Source organism: Lucilia sericata, unplaced genomic scaffold, assembly GCF_015586225.1.
Source record: "Lucilia sericata isolate MDLA Ls3-8-SP2 unplaced genomic scaffold, ASM1558622v1 Contig001082F_arrow, whole genome shotgun sequence".
NCBI classification, from domain to species: Eukaryota; Metazoa; Arthropoda; class Insecta; order Diptera; family Calliphoridae; genus Lucilia; species Lucilia sericata.
In genome coordinates, this window is record NW_023995057.1 from 107614 (window position 1) to 123382 (window position 15769).

The window sequence follows — 15769 nt, forward strand, 5'->3', positions numbered from 1 at the left end:
GTTTATTTGTTTATGTGTGTGCAAGTTGCTGGAAAATGAATGATTTATGGCTCGAAGGAGTTTTGTTGATTTCTTTTTTTTTTATTTAAAGTTTTTGTTGTTGACTGTGGTTTTTATTAAATAATATTTTTCTTTTATAATTTTTTGTCATTAGTGGTCAGAGATGTAAAAGTGGCTGAGATGTTGTTTGTTTTAAAGTAAAAGGGGTCATTTAAGGACATTGCATATTACATCTTTAAACTGAACTTTACTAATTACGAATTTAAGTTTAAAAAGAATTTCTTTTCATTTGAAAAAAACGAATCCCTGTTTTGTCCTCAATTATCCATTACATTTTCTAAATGCTTTTTTGTAACTCTATCTAAATTGTAGTAAAAAGCAAAATGCAACAGTATAAAGGAAACCTTCCTTTACAACAATAATATTAACAATGATAAAAGTATCTACAAAAAAAAAAAAAAAAAAAACGACTGGCAATAAGTTTTACTGAAATTGTACAAATTACAAATCATGCTCGTTATCGTTTGCCATTTCAAAACCATTTTCTTTTTTTCTAATATTTCTTAAATTACATTTTATTTTTACAATCTCTTATTTCTTTTCATTTTCAGCAGCTGCTCTTCACTGCAAACAAAAAAAGTAAAGATTGTAGTCATTTAATTTTCCTCTACAATTTTCATTTTGCTTCATTTTCCTTTTTGTCGAACAACTGCAATAAAAATTGTTTTCTTGTCAAAGTAATTGTGGATGATTTCTTTTCTTTGGTAGCTATTTTTTTTTATTTAAGAGAAAAACTAAAGTCAAAATCAAACAAAATCAAACTTTAAATTAACTGAACTTTTCTTCAATCACAATACCAAATCAAGTCACTTGTGACAGTGACTTGTTTCTTGCTATTTCCTATTGGACATACAATTTGTTTTCTCATTTCATTTCATTTCCATTCATTAGTCCTGTTCTCTTTATAGTTTCCTTTGTAAGTAAAAGAAGTACTTGATTAGAGTTGGCTGGTTATTTGTCTGTTACAAGTTATAAATATTAGTCATTTTACACTTATTTTGTCAATTTGTATTGGGAAATTTTGAAAAAGGTGTATCTCTGAAGCACACGGATTTAAAGGCTAAAATCCACCAGGACATTCACAAAAGATTAAACACCAAGAATTACAAAATCATAGGGAGCTTTCTTTTTGATTAAAATAAAAATGTTTTTCGAGCACCAGTATTCAGCAAGTCCTTGAGAGAATTATTACTTGTGATGAAAAATAGAGCCCTTAGTTAGTCAGTAAGTTTGATGGATAGAAACATAGATAGATAGATAGATAGATAGATAGATAGATAGATAGATAGATAGATAGATAGATAGATAGATAGATAGATAGATAGATAGATAGATAGATAGATAGATAGATAGATAGATAGATAGATAGATAGATAGATAGATAGATAGATAGATAGATAGATAGATAGATAGATAGATAGATAGATAGATAGATAGATAGATAGATAGATAGATAGATAGATAGACAGATAGTAGTTAGTAGTTAGTTAGTTAGTTAGTTAGTTAGTTAGTTAGTTAGTTAGTTAGTTAGTTAGTTAGTTAGTTAGTTAGTTAGTTAGTTAGTTAGTTAGTTAGTTCGTTCGTTCGTTTGTTCGTTCGTTCGTTTCGTTCGTTCGTTCGTTCGTTCGTTCGTTGTTCGTTTCGTTCGTTTTCGTTCGTTCGTTCGTTCGTTCGTTCGTTCGTTCGTTCGTTCGTTCGTTCGTTCGTTCTTTCGTTCGTTCGTTAGTTCGTTCGTTCGTTCGTTCGTTTCGTTCGTTCGTTCGTTCGTTGTTCGTTCGTTCGTTCGTTTCGTTCGTTCGTTCTTTCGTTCGTTCGTTCGTTCGTTCGTTCGTTCGTTCGTTCGTTCGTTCGTTCGTTCGTTCGTTTCGTTCGTTCGTTCGTCGTTCGTTCGTTCGTTCGTTCGTTTCGTTCGTTCGTTCGTTCGTTCGTTCGTTCGTTCGTTCGTTCGTTCGTTCGTTCGTTCGTTCGTTCGTTCGTTCGTTCGTCGTTCGTTCGTTCTTTCGTTCGTTCGTTCGTTCGTTCGTTCGTTTCGTTCGTTTTCGTTCGTTCGTTCGTTCGTTCGTTCGTTCGTTCGTCGTTCGTTCGTTCGTTCTTCGTTCGTTCGTTCGTTCGTTCGTTCGTTCGTTCGTTCGTTCGTTCGTTCGTTCGTTCGTTCGTTCGTTCGTTCGTTCGTTCGTTCGTTTCGTTCGTTTCGTTTCGTTCGTTCGTTCGTTCGTTCGTTCGTCGTTCGTTCGTTCGTTCGTTCGTTCGTTCGTTCGTTCGTTCGTTCGTTCGTTCGTTTCGTTCGTTCGTTCGTTCGTTCGTTCGTTCGTTCGTTCGTTCGTTCGTTCGTTCGTTTCGTTCGTTCGTTCGTTCGTTCGTTGTTCGTTCGTTCGTTCGTTCGTTCGTTCGTTCGTTCGTTCGTTCGTTCGTTCGTTCGTTCTTCGTTCGTTCGTTCGTTCGTTCTTCGTTCGTTCGTTTGTTCGTTCGTTCGTTCGTTCGTTCGTTCGTTCGTCGTTCGTTCGTTCGTTCGTTCGTTCGTTCGTTCGTTCGTTCGTTTCGTTCGTTCGTTCGTTCTTCGTTCGTTCGTTCGTTCGTTCGTTCGTTCGTTCGTTCGTTCGTTCGTTCGTTCGTTCGTTCGTTCGTTCTCGTTCGTTCGTTCGTTCGTTCGTTCGTTCGTTCGTTCGTTCGTTTCGTGTTCGTTCGTTGTTCGTTCGTTCGTTCGTTCGTTCGTTCGTTCGTTCGTTCGTTCGTTCGTTCGTTCGTCGTTCGTTCGTTCGTTCGTTCGTTTCGTTCGTTCGTTCGTTCGTTCGTTCGTTCGTTCGTTCGTTCGTTCGTTCGTTCGTTCGTTCTTCGTTCGTTCGTTCGTTCGTTCGTTCGTTCGTTCGTTCGTTCGTTCGTTCGTTCGTTCGTTCGTTCGTTCGTTCGTTCTTCGTTCGTTCGTTTCGTTCGTTCGTTCTTCGTTCGTTGTTCGTTTGGCTGCGCTGGGGCCGGTCTCCCCTGGTTTTTGTTTCCCTCTTCGCTCTCGCTTTTCTCCCTCTTTCTGCTCTCCCTGCTTTCCTGTTTACAAGAAAACGCTTTAATCACCACTTTGAGGAAAGTTACGTTTTTTATTATTTGTTTGCTTAGCTTGTTATTGTTGTTGGGTGGTTTTGCCGCTATTTGATAATTATATATTTTTTTATCTAAATGAGGGTATTCCCCCTCTTAAGTACAGAAGAAAAATGGAGCACCAACAAACCAAATAAAAAAGGTGATTATTTATTTTCATAGCCTTTTGGCCATAATTCTTTTTTAATATTTTTTTTCTTATAAGAGACACTGTTTTGGCTAAAAACCACAAAAGTATTAGTAGCTGTGGCAGTAGCAGCTTCAGCAACAACAATGACAACATCTTTAAATTCTTCTTATTTATTTCTAAAGAAAGTTTATTACGTTTTTTGTTTTCCAAAGATGTTTTTCATTTCAGTGTCCTTGTTTTTTCCAATTTTTTCTTATTTTCTGTTTTTTACAAAATCATTGTAAATTGTAGTTTGTTCTGTTTCTTTAAGGGATTCCTTAGCAAAAAAAAAAAAAAAACATTTCTTTTTTCTCCCAATATTGTGAAGGTAAATTTTAGTTTGTTGCAAGTTGAAAGAAGAATGGGGAAAAATGTTGTTGAAGAAAAGAAGCTCTTAGAAGTGAAAAACACTTCTTAAGTATCTTTTTTTGTACTTTTTCATTCCGCTTATTTTCGTTTTTTTTTTTTAATATTTTCTTCTTCAACTTGGTGTATCTTTTGTTTTCTTGTTCTCCATTTCAGTTTCTGTATTTGTGTAATTTTCTTTTGATAAGAAAATATTTTGCTATTGACGCTAATTTTAATTATGTTACTCAAATCGTTGATGAAAAGAAAAACTTGGCATCATTTCTTTTAACGTTTTTTGTTTTTCATTAAGTTTTTCTTTTTGAACACAATAGATTTGTGTTGCAAGTTTAATGTTTTTTTTATGAAATTTTGTTTTGTTTTAAGATACTTTAAGGTGTTCTAAAAGTTTGCTTTATGAAGGTATTGTCTTTAATAAAGACCCTGAATTTATTTAAATTAAATTATTTTAATTAAATTTAAGAGATTTAAAATTTGAGTCTGCGCTATAGTCAAGACAAAGACTGGTTTATAGTCAATACTATAGACTAGTCTATAGTCAACACTATAGACTGGTCTATAGTCAAGACTATAGATTGGTCTATAGTCAAGACTATAGATTGGTCTATAGTCAAGACTATAGACTATAGAGTGGTCTATAGTCAAGACTATAGACTGGTCTATTGTCAATACTGTAGACTAGTCTATTGTCAATACTGTAGACTAGTCTATAGTCAAGACTATAGACTGGTCTATAGTCAAGACTATAGACTGGTGTATAGTCAAGACTATAGACTGGTGTATAGTCAAGACTATAGAGTGGTGTATAGTCAAGACTATAGACTGGTGTATAGTCAAGACTATAGATAGGTCCATAGTCAAGACTATAGATAGGTCTATAGTAAAGACTATAGATTGGTCTATAGTCAAGACTATAGATTGGTCTATAGTCAAGACTATATACTATAGACTGATCTATAGTCAAGTCAATACTATAGACTGGTCTATAGTCAAGATTATAGATTGGTCTATAGTCAAGATTATAGGCTGGTCTATAGTCACAACAATAGACTGCTCTATAGTCACGACTACAGACTGCTCTATAGTGACAGCTGTAGACTGCTCTATAGTGACGACTTTGGACTGCTGTATAGTCAAGACTATAGACTGGTGTAAGGTCTAGACTATAGACTGTTCTAAAGTCCAGACTATACACTGCTCTATAATCCCGACTATAGAATGCTCAATAGTCAAGATTACAGACTGTTCTATAGTCAAGACTTTAGATTGCTCTAGGACTATAGGTTTGTCCATAGTTAAGACTATAATTTGGTCTATATCAAGACTATAGTCAATTTTATAATCAAACTATTGACTGGTCTATAGTCAAGACTGTAGACTGATCTATAGTCTAGACTTATAGATCTACAGTCTTGACAATAGACCAGTCTATAGTCTTGACTATAGAATTGTCTATAATCTTAACTATATATATATAGAATAGACCCGTCTATAGTCTTGGGTACAGACCAGACTCTAGTCTTTACTATCGACCAGTCTTTAGTCTTAATTATAGACCAGTCTACAGTCTTGAGTATTGACCAGTCTATAGTCTTGACTATCGACCAATATATTGTCTTGACTATAGACCAGTCTATTTTCTTGACTATAGTCTTCATTATAGAATAGTCTATAATCTTTACTATTGACCAGTCTAAAGTCTTGTCAATAGACCACTCTAGACTGGTCAGTAATCAGGCCTTTTGACTGCACTATATTCAAGACCATACATCTTTAGAGTAGTCTATAGTCTACAGTAAAATTCATGAGTCTGAGTCATAATCATTTTACAATATTTAAAGGTTTTATAGAAGAAATTTGTTAATATAAATTTTAACTTTTGAATTATAACCAAATAGTACGGTTTATAAGGCTTTCATCACTTACTATGATCCTTATTATAATTTATGAGTACGTGTGAGGATGTGTTTGTAAGTATATGGGATAATTTAAAGGGTATTAGTAATGAAACCTTAAATTTTTGTAAAGCAGAGAATAATTGAAAATAAAACAACTATTTTAAAGTCTCTAGTGTCACTTTTAGGTTCATTCCCTTCTTGGGCAAACAAACGAGGGGTATACAGAGACACAAACTAAATTAAAAATTTGCCCTGCAATTTAAAGTAAGAGTCCCAAAGTAAATTAAAAGAGATTACCTTAAGGCACTAATGTAACACTTGGCTACACCATAGATTACCTAGAGTGAGTAAGGTAATCAATAAGCTTCGTTTTAAGCTAGAATTCTTAGATACATGATACAATATAATGGATATAAAGCCAAGGTTATTAAGTAGCTGAACATTAGAGGGAAATTTTGAATTTCTATTTAACAACTGGGTACTTATGCCACCAATACGTGCCACACACTTTTGTACATTGACTGAATATACTTAATATCCGTGCAAAATTTCTGTAAACACATTTTTTACGTTCGTGGTTTATAAAAATATTTTCCCTGGCAGTTGTTTTTTTTGTTCTGCTGCTTCTGTTTTTGTTTGTTAAACGTAGGCTGGTTATAGGAAAAGGAGTTTCAGTAAAACAGGAGCGACATAACGATAGTTACACAGACAGACCAAATTTGTTTGCTGCTGCCGTAAAAGACAGGCAGACTGGCAGGCAGGCAGTCAGGTTGCGTTCCTTTGGCTATGAAAATATGAAACATACATTTAAAAATTCTTCTTCCCTGTTTATTTGTTTGTATTTGCACAATGTACTACTACTATTCATACTTACATTGTGTATGACTCCAATGATGTTGTTGTTGTTTTTAATACAAAAATATGCAAAAAAAAAAAACTCTGAATGAAATTTTATGTACCCTTGTGGTTTAATGAAGCTTTATAGTTTCGTTCTTGTATATATGTATGTGTGAGTGAGTAAGTATGTATGTAAATTTTGTGTGTGTTTTTCATGTTTTCATACATTTCTTCTATGTGGTTTTGCACTTTGTTTTTGACCTGCAAAACTATTCCTTTTTTCAATTCCTTCTTTTTTTTCAAAACTCCCAAAAGGTTAAAAATGGACTTTTTGTTGTGGTTGCATGAGTTCATGCCACAAAAGTACATTCTATAATACACTTAAACACACACGCATACGTTTTTATGTTTAAACCTACACTTATACTTAAATCTGTGCCAACAACTACAACAGGAACAATAATAATGTTAATAGTGTTAGTGATGCGATTATTTCATTTATGATTTTAAAAATAGAAAGAAAAAATTTGTTGAGTCGTTAAAGTTATGAAAGTTTGCAGATATTGTTTTTAAAAGTCAAGCTCCGGCTAGAGTCAAGTTTATAGCGTGAGTTGCAGAGGCTACACTTTGTAGTATAGTTTAGATTGTAGTCTATGTAGATATAGTGTATAGTTTGTATATAGATAAGACTATAGGCCATAGTATAGATTGGACTAAACCCCCGACTATATACTAGACCAGACTATGAACCAAAATATTATATTTAGTTTGAACTTTAGTTTAGTCTATAGTTCAGTTTATAATCTGGACTATAGTTTAGTCTGTAGTCTGGACTGTAGTTTAGTCTAAAGTCTACTTTTAAATGTAGTCCAAAGTCTAGTCTAAAGTATAGTCTATAGTCTAGTCTTTATTCTAGTTTATGGTCTAGTCTACAATCTTGTATATAGTCCAGTCAATTGTCTAGTTTATAGTCTAGGCTAATGTTTAGGCTATAGTTCAGTCTATAGTCTAGTCTATAGTCTAGTCTATAGTCTAGTCTATAGTCTAGTCTATAGTCTAGTCTATTGTCTAGTCTATAGTCTAGTCTATTGTCTAGTCTATAGTCTAGGCTATAGTCTAGTCTATTGTCTAGTCTATAGTCTAGTCTATAGTCTAGTCTATTGTCTAGTCTATAGTCTAGTCTATAGTCTAGTCTATTGTCTAGTCTATAGTCTAGTCTATAGTCTAGTCTATTGTCTAGTCTATAGTCTAGCCTATAGTCTAGTCTATAGTCTAGCCTATAGTCTAGTCTATTGTCTAGCCTATAGTCTAGTCTATAGTCTAGTCTATAGTCTAGTCTATAGTGTAGTCTATAGTCTAGTCTATAGTCTAGTCTATAGTCTAGTCTATAGTCTAGTCTATAGTCTAGTCTATAGTCTAGTCTATAGTCTAGTCTATAGTCTAGTCTATAGTCTAGTCTATAGTCTAGTCTATAGTCTAGTCTATAGTCTAGTCTATAGTCTAGTCTATAGTCTAGTCTATAGTCTAGTCTATAGTCTAGTCTATAGTCTAGTCTATAGTCTAGTCTATAGTCTAGTCTATAGTCTAGTCTATAGTCTAGTCTATAGTCTAGTCTATAGTCTAGTCTATAGTCTAGTCTATAGTCTAGTCTATAGTCTAGTCTATAGTCTAGTCTATAGTCTAGTCTATAGTCTAGTCTATAGTCTAGTCTATAGTCTAGTCTATAGTCTAGTCTATAGTCTATAGTCTAGTCTATAGTCTAGTCATAGTCTAGTCTATAGTCTAGTCTATCTAGTCTAGTCCTATAGTCTAGTCTATAGTCTAGTCTATAGTCTAGTCTATTAGTCTAGGTCTATAGTCTAGTCTATAGTCTAGTCTATAGTCTAGTCTATAGTCTAGTCTATAGTCTAGTCTTAGTCTAGTCTAGTCTAGTCTATAGTCTAGTCTATAGTCTAGTCTATAGTCTAGTCTATAGTCTAGTCTATAGTCTAGTCTATAGTCTAGTCCTATAGTCTAGTCTATAGTCTAGTCTATAGTCTAGCTATAGTCTAGTCTATAGTCTAGTCTATAGTCTAGTCTATAGTTAGTCTATTAGTCTAGTCTATAGTCTAGTCTATAGTCTAGTCTATAGTCTCGTCTATAGTCTAGTCTATAGTCTAGTCTATAGTCTAGTCTATAGTCTAGTCTATAGTCTAGTCTATAGTCTAGTCTAAGTCTAGTCTAAGTCTAGTCTATGTCTAGTCTATAGTCTAGTCTATTAGTCTAGTCTATGTCTAGTCTATAGTCTAGTCTATAGTCTAGTCTATAGTCTAGTCTATAGTCTAGTCTATAGTCTAGTCTATAGTCTAGTCTATAGTCTAGTCTATAGTCTAGTCTATAGTCTAGTCTATAGTCTAGTCTATAGTCTAGTCTATAGTCTAGTCTATAGTCTAGTCTATAGTCTAGTCTATAGTCTAGTCTATAGTCTAGTCTATAGTCTAGTCTATAGTCTAGTCTATAGTCTAGTCTATATCTAGTCTAAGTCTAGTCTATAGTCTAGTCTATAGTCTAGTCTATAGTCTAGTCTATAGTCTAGTCTATAGTCTAGTCTATAGTCTAGTCTATAGTCTAGTCTATAGTCTAGTCTATAGTCTAGTCTATAGTCTAGTCTATGTCTAGTCTATGTCTAGTCTATAGTCTAGTCTATAGTCTAGTCTAGTCTAGTCTATAGTCTAGTCTATAGTCTAGTCTATAGTCTAGTCTATAGTCTAGTCTATAGTCTAGTCTATAGTCTAGTCTATGGTCTAGTCTATAGTCTAGCCTATAGTCTAGCCTATAGTCTAGTCTATAGTCTAGTCTATAGTCTAGTCTATAGTCTAGTCTATAGTCTAGTCTATAGTCTAGTCTATAGTCTAGTCTATAGTCTAGTCTATAGTCTAGTCTATAGTCTAGTCTATAGTCTAGTCTATAGTCTAGTCTATAGTCTAGTCTATAGTCTAGTCTATAGTCTAGTCTATAGTCTAGTCCATAGTCTAGTCTATAGTCTAGTCTATAGTCTAGTCTATAGTCTAGTCTATAGTCTAGTCTATAGTCTAGTCTATAGTCTAGTCTATAGTCTAGTCTATCTAGTCTATAATCTAGTCTATAGTCTAGTCTATAGTCTAGTCTATAGTCTAGTCTATAGTCTGGTCTATAGTCTAGTCTATAGTCTAGTCTATAGTCTAGTCTATAGTCTAGTCTATAGTCTAGTCTATAGTCTAGTCTATAGTTTAGTCAATAGTCTAGTCTATAGTCTAGTCTATAGTCTAGTCTATAGTCAAGTCTATAGCCTAGTCTATAGTCTAGTCTATAGTCTAGTCTATAGTCTAGTCTATAGTCTAGTCTATAGTTCTCAGTCTATAGTCTAGCCTATCGTCTAGTCTGTAGTCTTGTCTATAGTTAGTCTATAGTCTAGTCTATAGTCTAGTCTATAGTCTAGTCTATAGTCTAGTCTATAGTTCTAGTCTATAGTCTAGTCTATAGTTCTAGTCTATAGTCTAGTCTATAGTCTAGTCTATAGTCTAGTCTATAGTCTAGTCTATGTCTAGTCTAGTCTATAGTCTAGTCTATAGTCTAGTCTATAGTCTAGTCTATAGTCTAGGTCTATAGTCTAGTCTATAGTTTAGTCTATAGTCTAGTCTATAGTCTAGTCTATAGTCTAGTCTATCGTCTAGTCTATCGTCTAGTCTATAGTCTAGCCTATCGTCTAGTCTATATTCTAGTCTATAGTCTAGTCTATCGTCTAGTCTATAGTCTAGTCTATAGTCTAGTCTATAGTCTAGTCTATAGTCTAGTCTATAGTCTAGTCTATAGTAGTCTATAGTCTAGTTAGTCTATGTCTATAGTTATAGTTGTCTATAGTCTAGTCTATAGTCTAGTCTATAGTCTTAGTCTATAGTTGAATCTATAGTATAGTCATAGTCTCTATATAGTCTAGTCTATAGTCTAGTTCTATAGTCTAGTCTATAGTCTAGTCTATAGTCTTGTGAATTATAGATAGGCCTTTGGTCTAAAGTTTGGACTATAGTCGAATTTTTGGTTAATTTTTATAAATATAAGTAATTTGATATGAGAATCGATTATATTCTCTCCCTAATACTCCCTAACCTCAGAACACTAAGCCACTAAACAAAGTTAGAAGAAACAAATATTTGTTAAGAGGATTGTTTTCATTTTCAAGCGATAAAATATGTAAAAAAGAAAAGAGGAATTTTAACAAATTTATGTTTAAGCCTGAACACACAAGTATCTGCTTAAGATATGAACACACAATCTTTAAAAAAAAACTAAAAACTAAAAAAAGTCTACATTATGTGGCGACACTTTTTTCTTAATCCTTTTTCTAAAAAAAAAAACTAACAAAAGAGTGAAAGGATTTCCAAAGAAATACAATTTCTTTCTAACAGTTTTTTATACACACATACACAAGGATACTTACTTTAATCTTAAGCAACTCTTTAGGTTTCTTTTGTATTTATAAAAAAGGAAAACTTAAAAAATAGAGCAAAATGTTAGAGAAACACACTTACCTGTCTTACGGCATAGTAACAGGTTAAATTTCTTGGATATATACCAGGATAATTTGGTGATTGCAAACGACAGGCTTTCTTATCACAGTCACTAAATATGCGGGAACAATAGGTACCGGGTATTAAATCACCTTAAATGAGTTTAATGAAAAAAAACGTACTATAACATCAGGGTTTATGTTAACAAAAGGAAGACATATTTAGTGGGGTTTGGAAAGAAAATTAATTTAAGGAAGTGTTGAGAAATTTTTTTTCTTTTTTTATTGTTTTTTTAAAGACATATTTATTCAATATGAAAAAGTTTCTTTTAATTTTTTTTGTTAAGGATTTTAAGAAAAGTCTTTCTTAATGCGAGGGGGACTAAGCGTTGAATCAATAGATAAGCAGCTTAGCATTTCACAAGAAACGTTTCGAAATAGTTTCTTAATTCTATTTAATGTTTTCTTTTTATAATTACCTAAATAGTATTTGGGTTCGGTGTAATTATGTTCATCCTTTGTCATTTGGTTATTGAGAGAACTTAAAAAAGTTTTATTATTGGCATAAGCACTAAATAAACTAAAATCCTGACCATAACGATCCGAGTGCACCCCACTTGTATTGGTGAAATCGTCTACAGCATTTTGATGCAAGAAACTGCTGCGATTATGCCACTGCTGGAGATCTAAAATATTTGAAGAATACAAAAAGAAATTTTAACGAAACTTATCGATAAAAAGGAAATTTATCGTAAATTTTCTAAATTTATCGTAAATTTACTATAAAAATAAAATTTTTTGAAAACTTTCTTAAAAAGAAAATTTATCGTAAATTTTCTATAAAAAGGAAATTTATCGTAAATTTTCTATAAGAAGAAAATTTTTTGAAAATTTTCTTAAAAAGAAAATTTATTGTAAATTTTCAATAAAAAAAATGTATCGTAAATTTTCCATAAAAAAATGTATCGTAAATTTTTCATAAAAAAAATTTATCGTAAATTTTTCATAAAAATTTATCGTAAATTTTCCATAAAAATTTATCGTAAATTTTCTATAAAAAAATAATTTATCATAAATTTTCTATAAGAAAAAAATTTATGAAAAATTCTATATAAAACGAAAATTTATGAAAAATTCTATAAAAAAGAAAAGTTATGAATAATTCTATATAAAAAGAAAATTTATGAAAAATTCTATATAAAAAGAAAATTTATTGAAAATTTCTATAAAAAGAAAATTTATTGTAAAATTTGCATAAAAAGAAAATTTATCGTAAATTTTCTATGAAAAGAAAATTTATCGTAAATTTGCTGTAAAAAGAAAATTTATCGTGAATTTGCTGTAAAAAGAAAATTTATCGTAAATTTGCTGTAAAAAGAAAATATATCGTAAATTTTCTATAAAAAGAAAATTTATCGTAAATTTTCTGTAAAAAGAAATTTGATCGTAAATTTTCTGTAAAAAGAAATTTGATCGTAAATTTTCTGTTAAAAGAAAATTTATCGTAAATTTTCTGTAAAAAGAAAATTTATCGTAAATTTATATAAAATTTATGGAAAATTTTGTATAAAAAGCTAATCTATGGAAAATTTTGTATAAAAAGCTAATCTATGGAAAATTTTGTATAAAAAGAAAATTTATGGAAAATTTTGTATAAAAAGAAAATTTATGGAAAATTTTCTATAAAAATAAAATTTATGAAAAGTTTTCTATAAAAAGAAAATTTATGAAAAGTTTTCTATAGAAAGAAAATTTATGAAAAGTTTTCTATAAAAAGAAAATTTATGAAAAATTTTCTATAAAAAGAAAATTTATGGAAAATTTTCTATAAAAAAAAATTTATGAAAATTTCCAAAAAAAAAGAAAATTTATGAAAATTTTCCAAAAAAAGAAAATTTATGAAAAATTTTCTATAAAAAGAAAATTTATGAAAAATTTTCTATAAAAAGAAAATTTATGAAAAATTTTCTATAAAAAGAAAATTTATGAAAAATTTTCTATAAAAAGAAAATTTCAAAAATTTTCCATAAATTTTCTATAAAAAGAAAATTTATGAAAAATTTTCTATAAAAAGAAAATTTATGAAAAATTTTCTATAAAAAGAAAATTTCTGGAAGATTTTCTATAAAAAGAAAATTTAGGGAAAATTTTCTGTAAAAAGAAAATTTCTGGAAAATTTTCTATAAAAATAAAATTTTTTGAAAATTTTCTATTAAAAGAACTTTTAACGAAAAAGAATTTTTTTTAGAAAATTCCTATAAAACAGAATTTTATCTTACTCACCTTCAACTTTAATACCACCATAACGTGTAACAGAACTATCACGGGATAAAACTTTATATCGTATACGAAAATCAAAATTATAACCGCTTTGATCACGTGCTAATCTGTAATGAAAAAATAAATAGGAAAAAGTAGAAGAAATAATCAAAACCAGAAATAAGTTTTAGAAAAATGTGTAAAAAAATAGTTGGCTAAAAGAAGAAGTATTTCCGTAAACAAAACTAAAAAAAGGTAAAACTATGAAATGAGATTGGCTTCTAAAAAAACACAAAACACAGAAAACTAAACGGAAAAATAGTTTTTTACAAGTTTATGAAAATGATAAAAGTTTACCTTTTAATATGAAACAACAAAAGTGGAAAAAAAGGTGTAGAAAAAATGCAGAAAAATAAACTTTTTTTTACTCACTTATTTAATTTAATGGTAAATATCAAAGAACGAGATTCACTATAAAATAAAACTGGTCCCCATGAGGTGCCACACCACATGCCGCCAATGGGTGTACGGGCTGATTCAGCTATTTGCATATAACCATCCGGGCAACCATCTTGTGTATATGAGGTAAAACGTCCTATAGTAAAACTATCCAAAGTTACCTTTTATAAAAAGAGAGAAAACAAAAATTATAAAAATTTATACATATAGTTTTAAGTAAAAGCTGTTAGTTATAAAAAATGCGAGTTCATCATCGATCAAAATTTTGTAATATTTCATTTCATGTTGAAGAACATTTTTTCCATTGACTGGTTTTGCTTGAAAAAGTGTACATCAATTTTTAAAGCGGAACCAGCAATTTTTGCTGTTAACTTGTTGAATTGCCAACTTTACTTTATTAACCTCTTATAAAAGCTTTTTTAAAATTTTTCTTTTTATAGAAAATTCTTTATTTATTCAACAACATTATTAAATTTTTAAATCATTTGACCCAAAATTTTTCTAAAATTAATCTCAACTATTTATTACTATTATTTATTTACTTTTAATCCCAAATTACTTAAAATCTCAGTTCACTTTTAAACCATTAATATTACACTTTATTTAAAATATTTAAAATGTTAGAATGTTATTAAAACAATTTATTAACTAAATAAACCCAACCAAACACACACATGCACACAATCTCTAGTGTAATCCCACTTAATTGTTATTAACTTATTCAATTAACCAAAAACTATTTGTATTCATACAAAATATAAAATCCACACATATTAGAGATTAAAAGTATTAAAAGGCAACAAATGCAAACAATACAAAAACTCATTTATTCTGAAACTGAAATTGTGTGGTTTTAAGCAAATTTTTATCAATCTATTGAAAACTAGTATTAACCGGTGTGCTTCGCTAGCCTCATCTTAAATAAAATTAACATTAACCATCCTGTAGAGTTTCCTTCAATCAAGACGCTGCTTGTTACATCCTAAACCACCTTAGGAGGGAGGGAGGGAGGCAGTTCGCAATTTTGAAGATAATTTAACAATGAAATTTGCTACATGATCTTCAATTGTCCCAGGGACTAAGCTTAATGAAAATGGTTTAGATCGGTCCATTATTTCACTTAGCCCCCATACAATTGAATCCTCGAGTAGGGCTTTTAAACCTTGTAATCATATTACACTTCGCAATTTTAAAGAAAATTTAATCAAATTTGGCACATGATCTTCTATCGTTCCAGGAACGAAGTTTCTTGAAAATCGGTACATTATCCATACAACTAAACCTTACGAATAGGGCTTTTGAGCTCATAATTATGATTAACATACTTTTATATCGATAAAAAGCGGTACAACTATGTAAGTTTTATAGTTGCCTTTAAGATTCTGAGGAATTTTGTAATGATAGGGCCCCTTTTGACCCTAGCTCTACAAAGACCCCTTCAGAAAATGACTTAAATGCCCGCAATTCATTTAATGTCGCGATGAAGACTATGGTCTAGTATATAGTTTATTCTGTAGTCTAGATTATAATCTAGTCTTTAGTCTAGTCTTTAATCTAGTCTTGAGTCTAGTCTTTAGTCAAGTCTTTAGTCTAGTTTATAGTCTAGTCTTTAGTCTAGTCTTTAGTGTAGTCTTTCGTCTAGTCTTTAGTCTAGTCTTTAGTCTAGTCTTTAGTCTAGTCTTTAGTCTAGCCTTTATTCTAGTCTTTAGTCTAGTCTTTAGTCTAGTCTTTAGTCTAGTCTTTAGTCTAGTCTTTAATCTAGTCTTTAGTTTAGTCTTTAGTCTAGTCTTTAGTCTAGTCTTTAGTCTAGTCTTTAGTCAAGTCTTTAGTCTAGTCTTTAGTCTAGTTTATAGTCTAGTTTATAGTCTAGTCTTTAGTCTATAGTCTAGTCTATAGTCTAGTCTATAGTCTAGTCTATAGTCTAGTCTATAGTTAGTCTATAGTCTAGTCTATAGTCTAGTCTATAGTAGTCTAGTCTATAGTCTAGTCTATAGTCTAGTCTATAGTCTAGTCTATAGTCTAGTCTATAGTCTAGTCTATAGTCTAGTCTATAGTCTAGTCTATAGTCTAGTCTATAGTCTAGTCTATAGTCTAGTCTATAGTCTA

At 30.9% G+C, this 15769-nt stretch overlaps 1 protein-coding gene across 2 annotated transcripts in view; it reads right to left on the reverse strand.

Annotated features, from left to right (window-relative positions):
* The window catches only part of LOC119609901, a 74781-nt gene that overhangs the window by 31397 nt on the left and 27615 nt on the right, over positions 1 to 15769 (reverse strand). For both annotated transcript variants that reach the window (XM_037964930.1, XM_037964929.1), the window contains exons 3-6: positions 13637 to 13824; positions 13229 to 13332; positions 11425 to 11631; positions 10968 to 11098 (exon numbers count right to left, since the gene is read on the reverse strand). In XM_037964930.1, coding sequence (XP_037820858.1) covers positions 10968 to 11098; positions 11425 to 11631; positions 13229 to 13332; positions 13637 to 13824 — 630 coding nt within the window. The remainder of the gene's footprint in view (positions 1 to 10967; positions 11099 to 11424; positions 11632 to 13228; positions 13333 to 13636; positions 13825 to 15769) is intronic.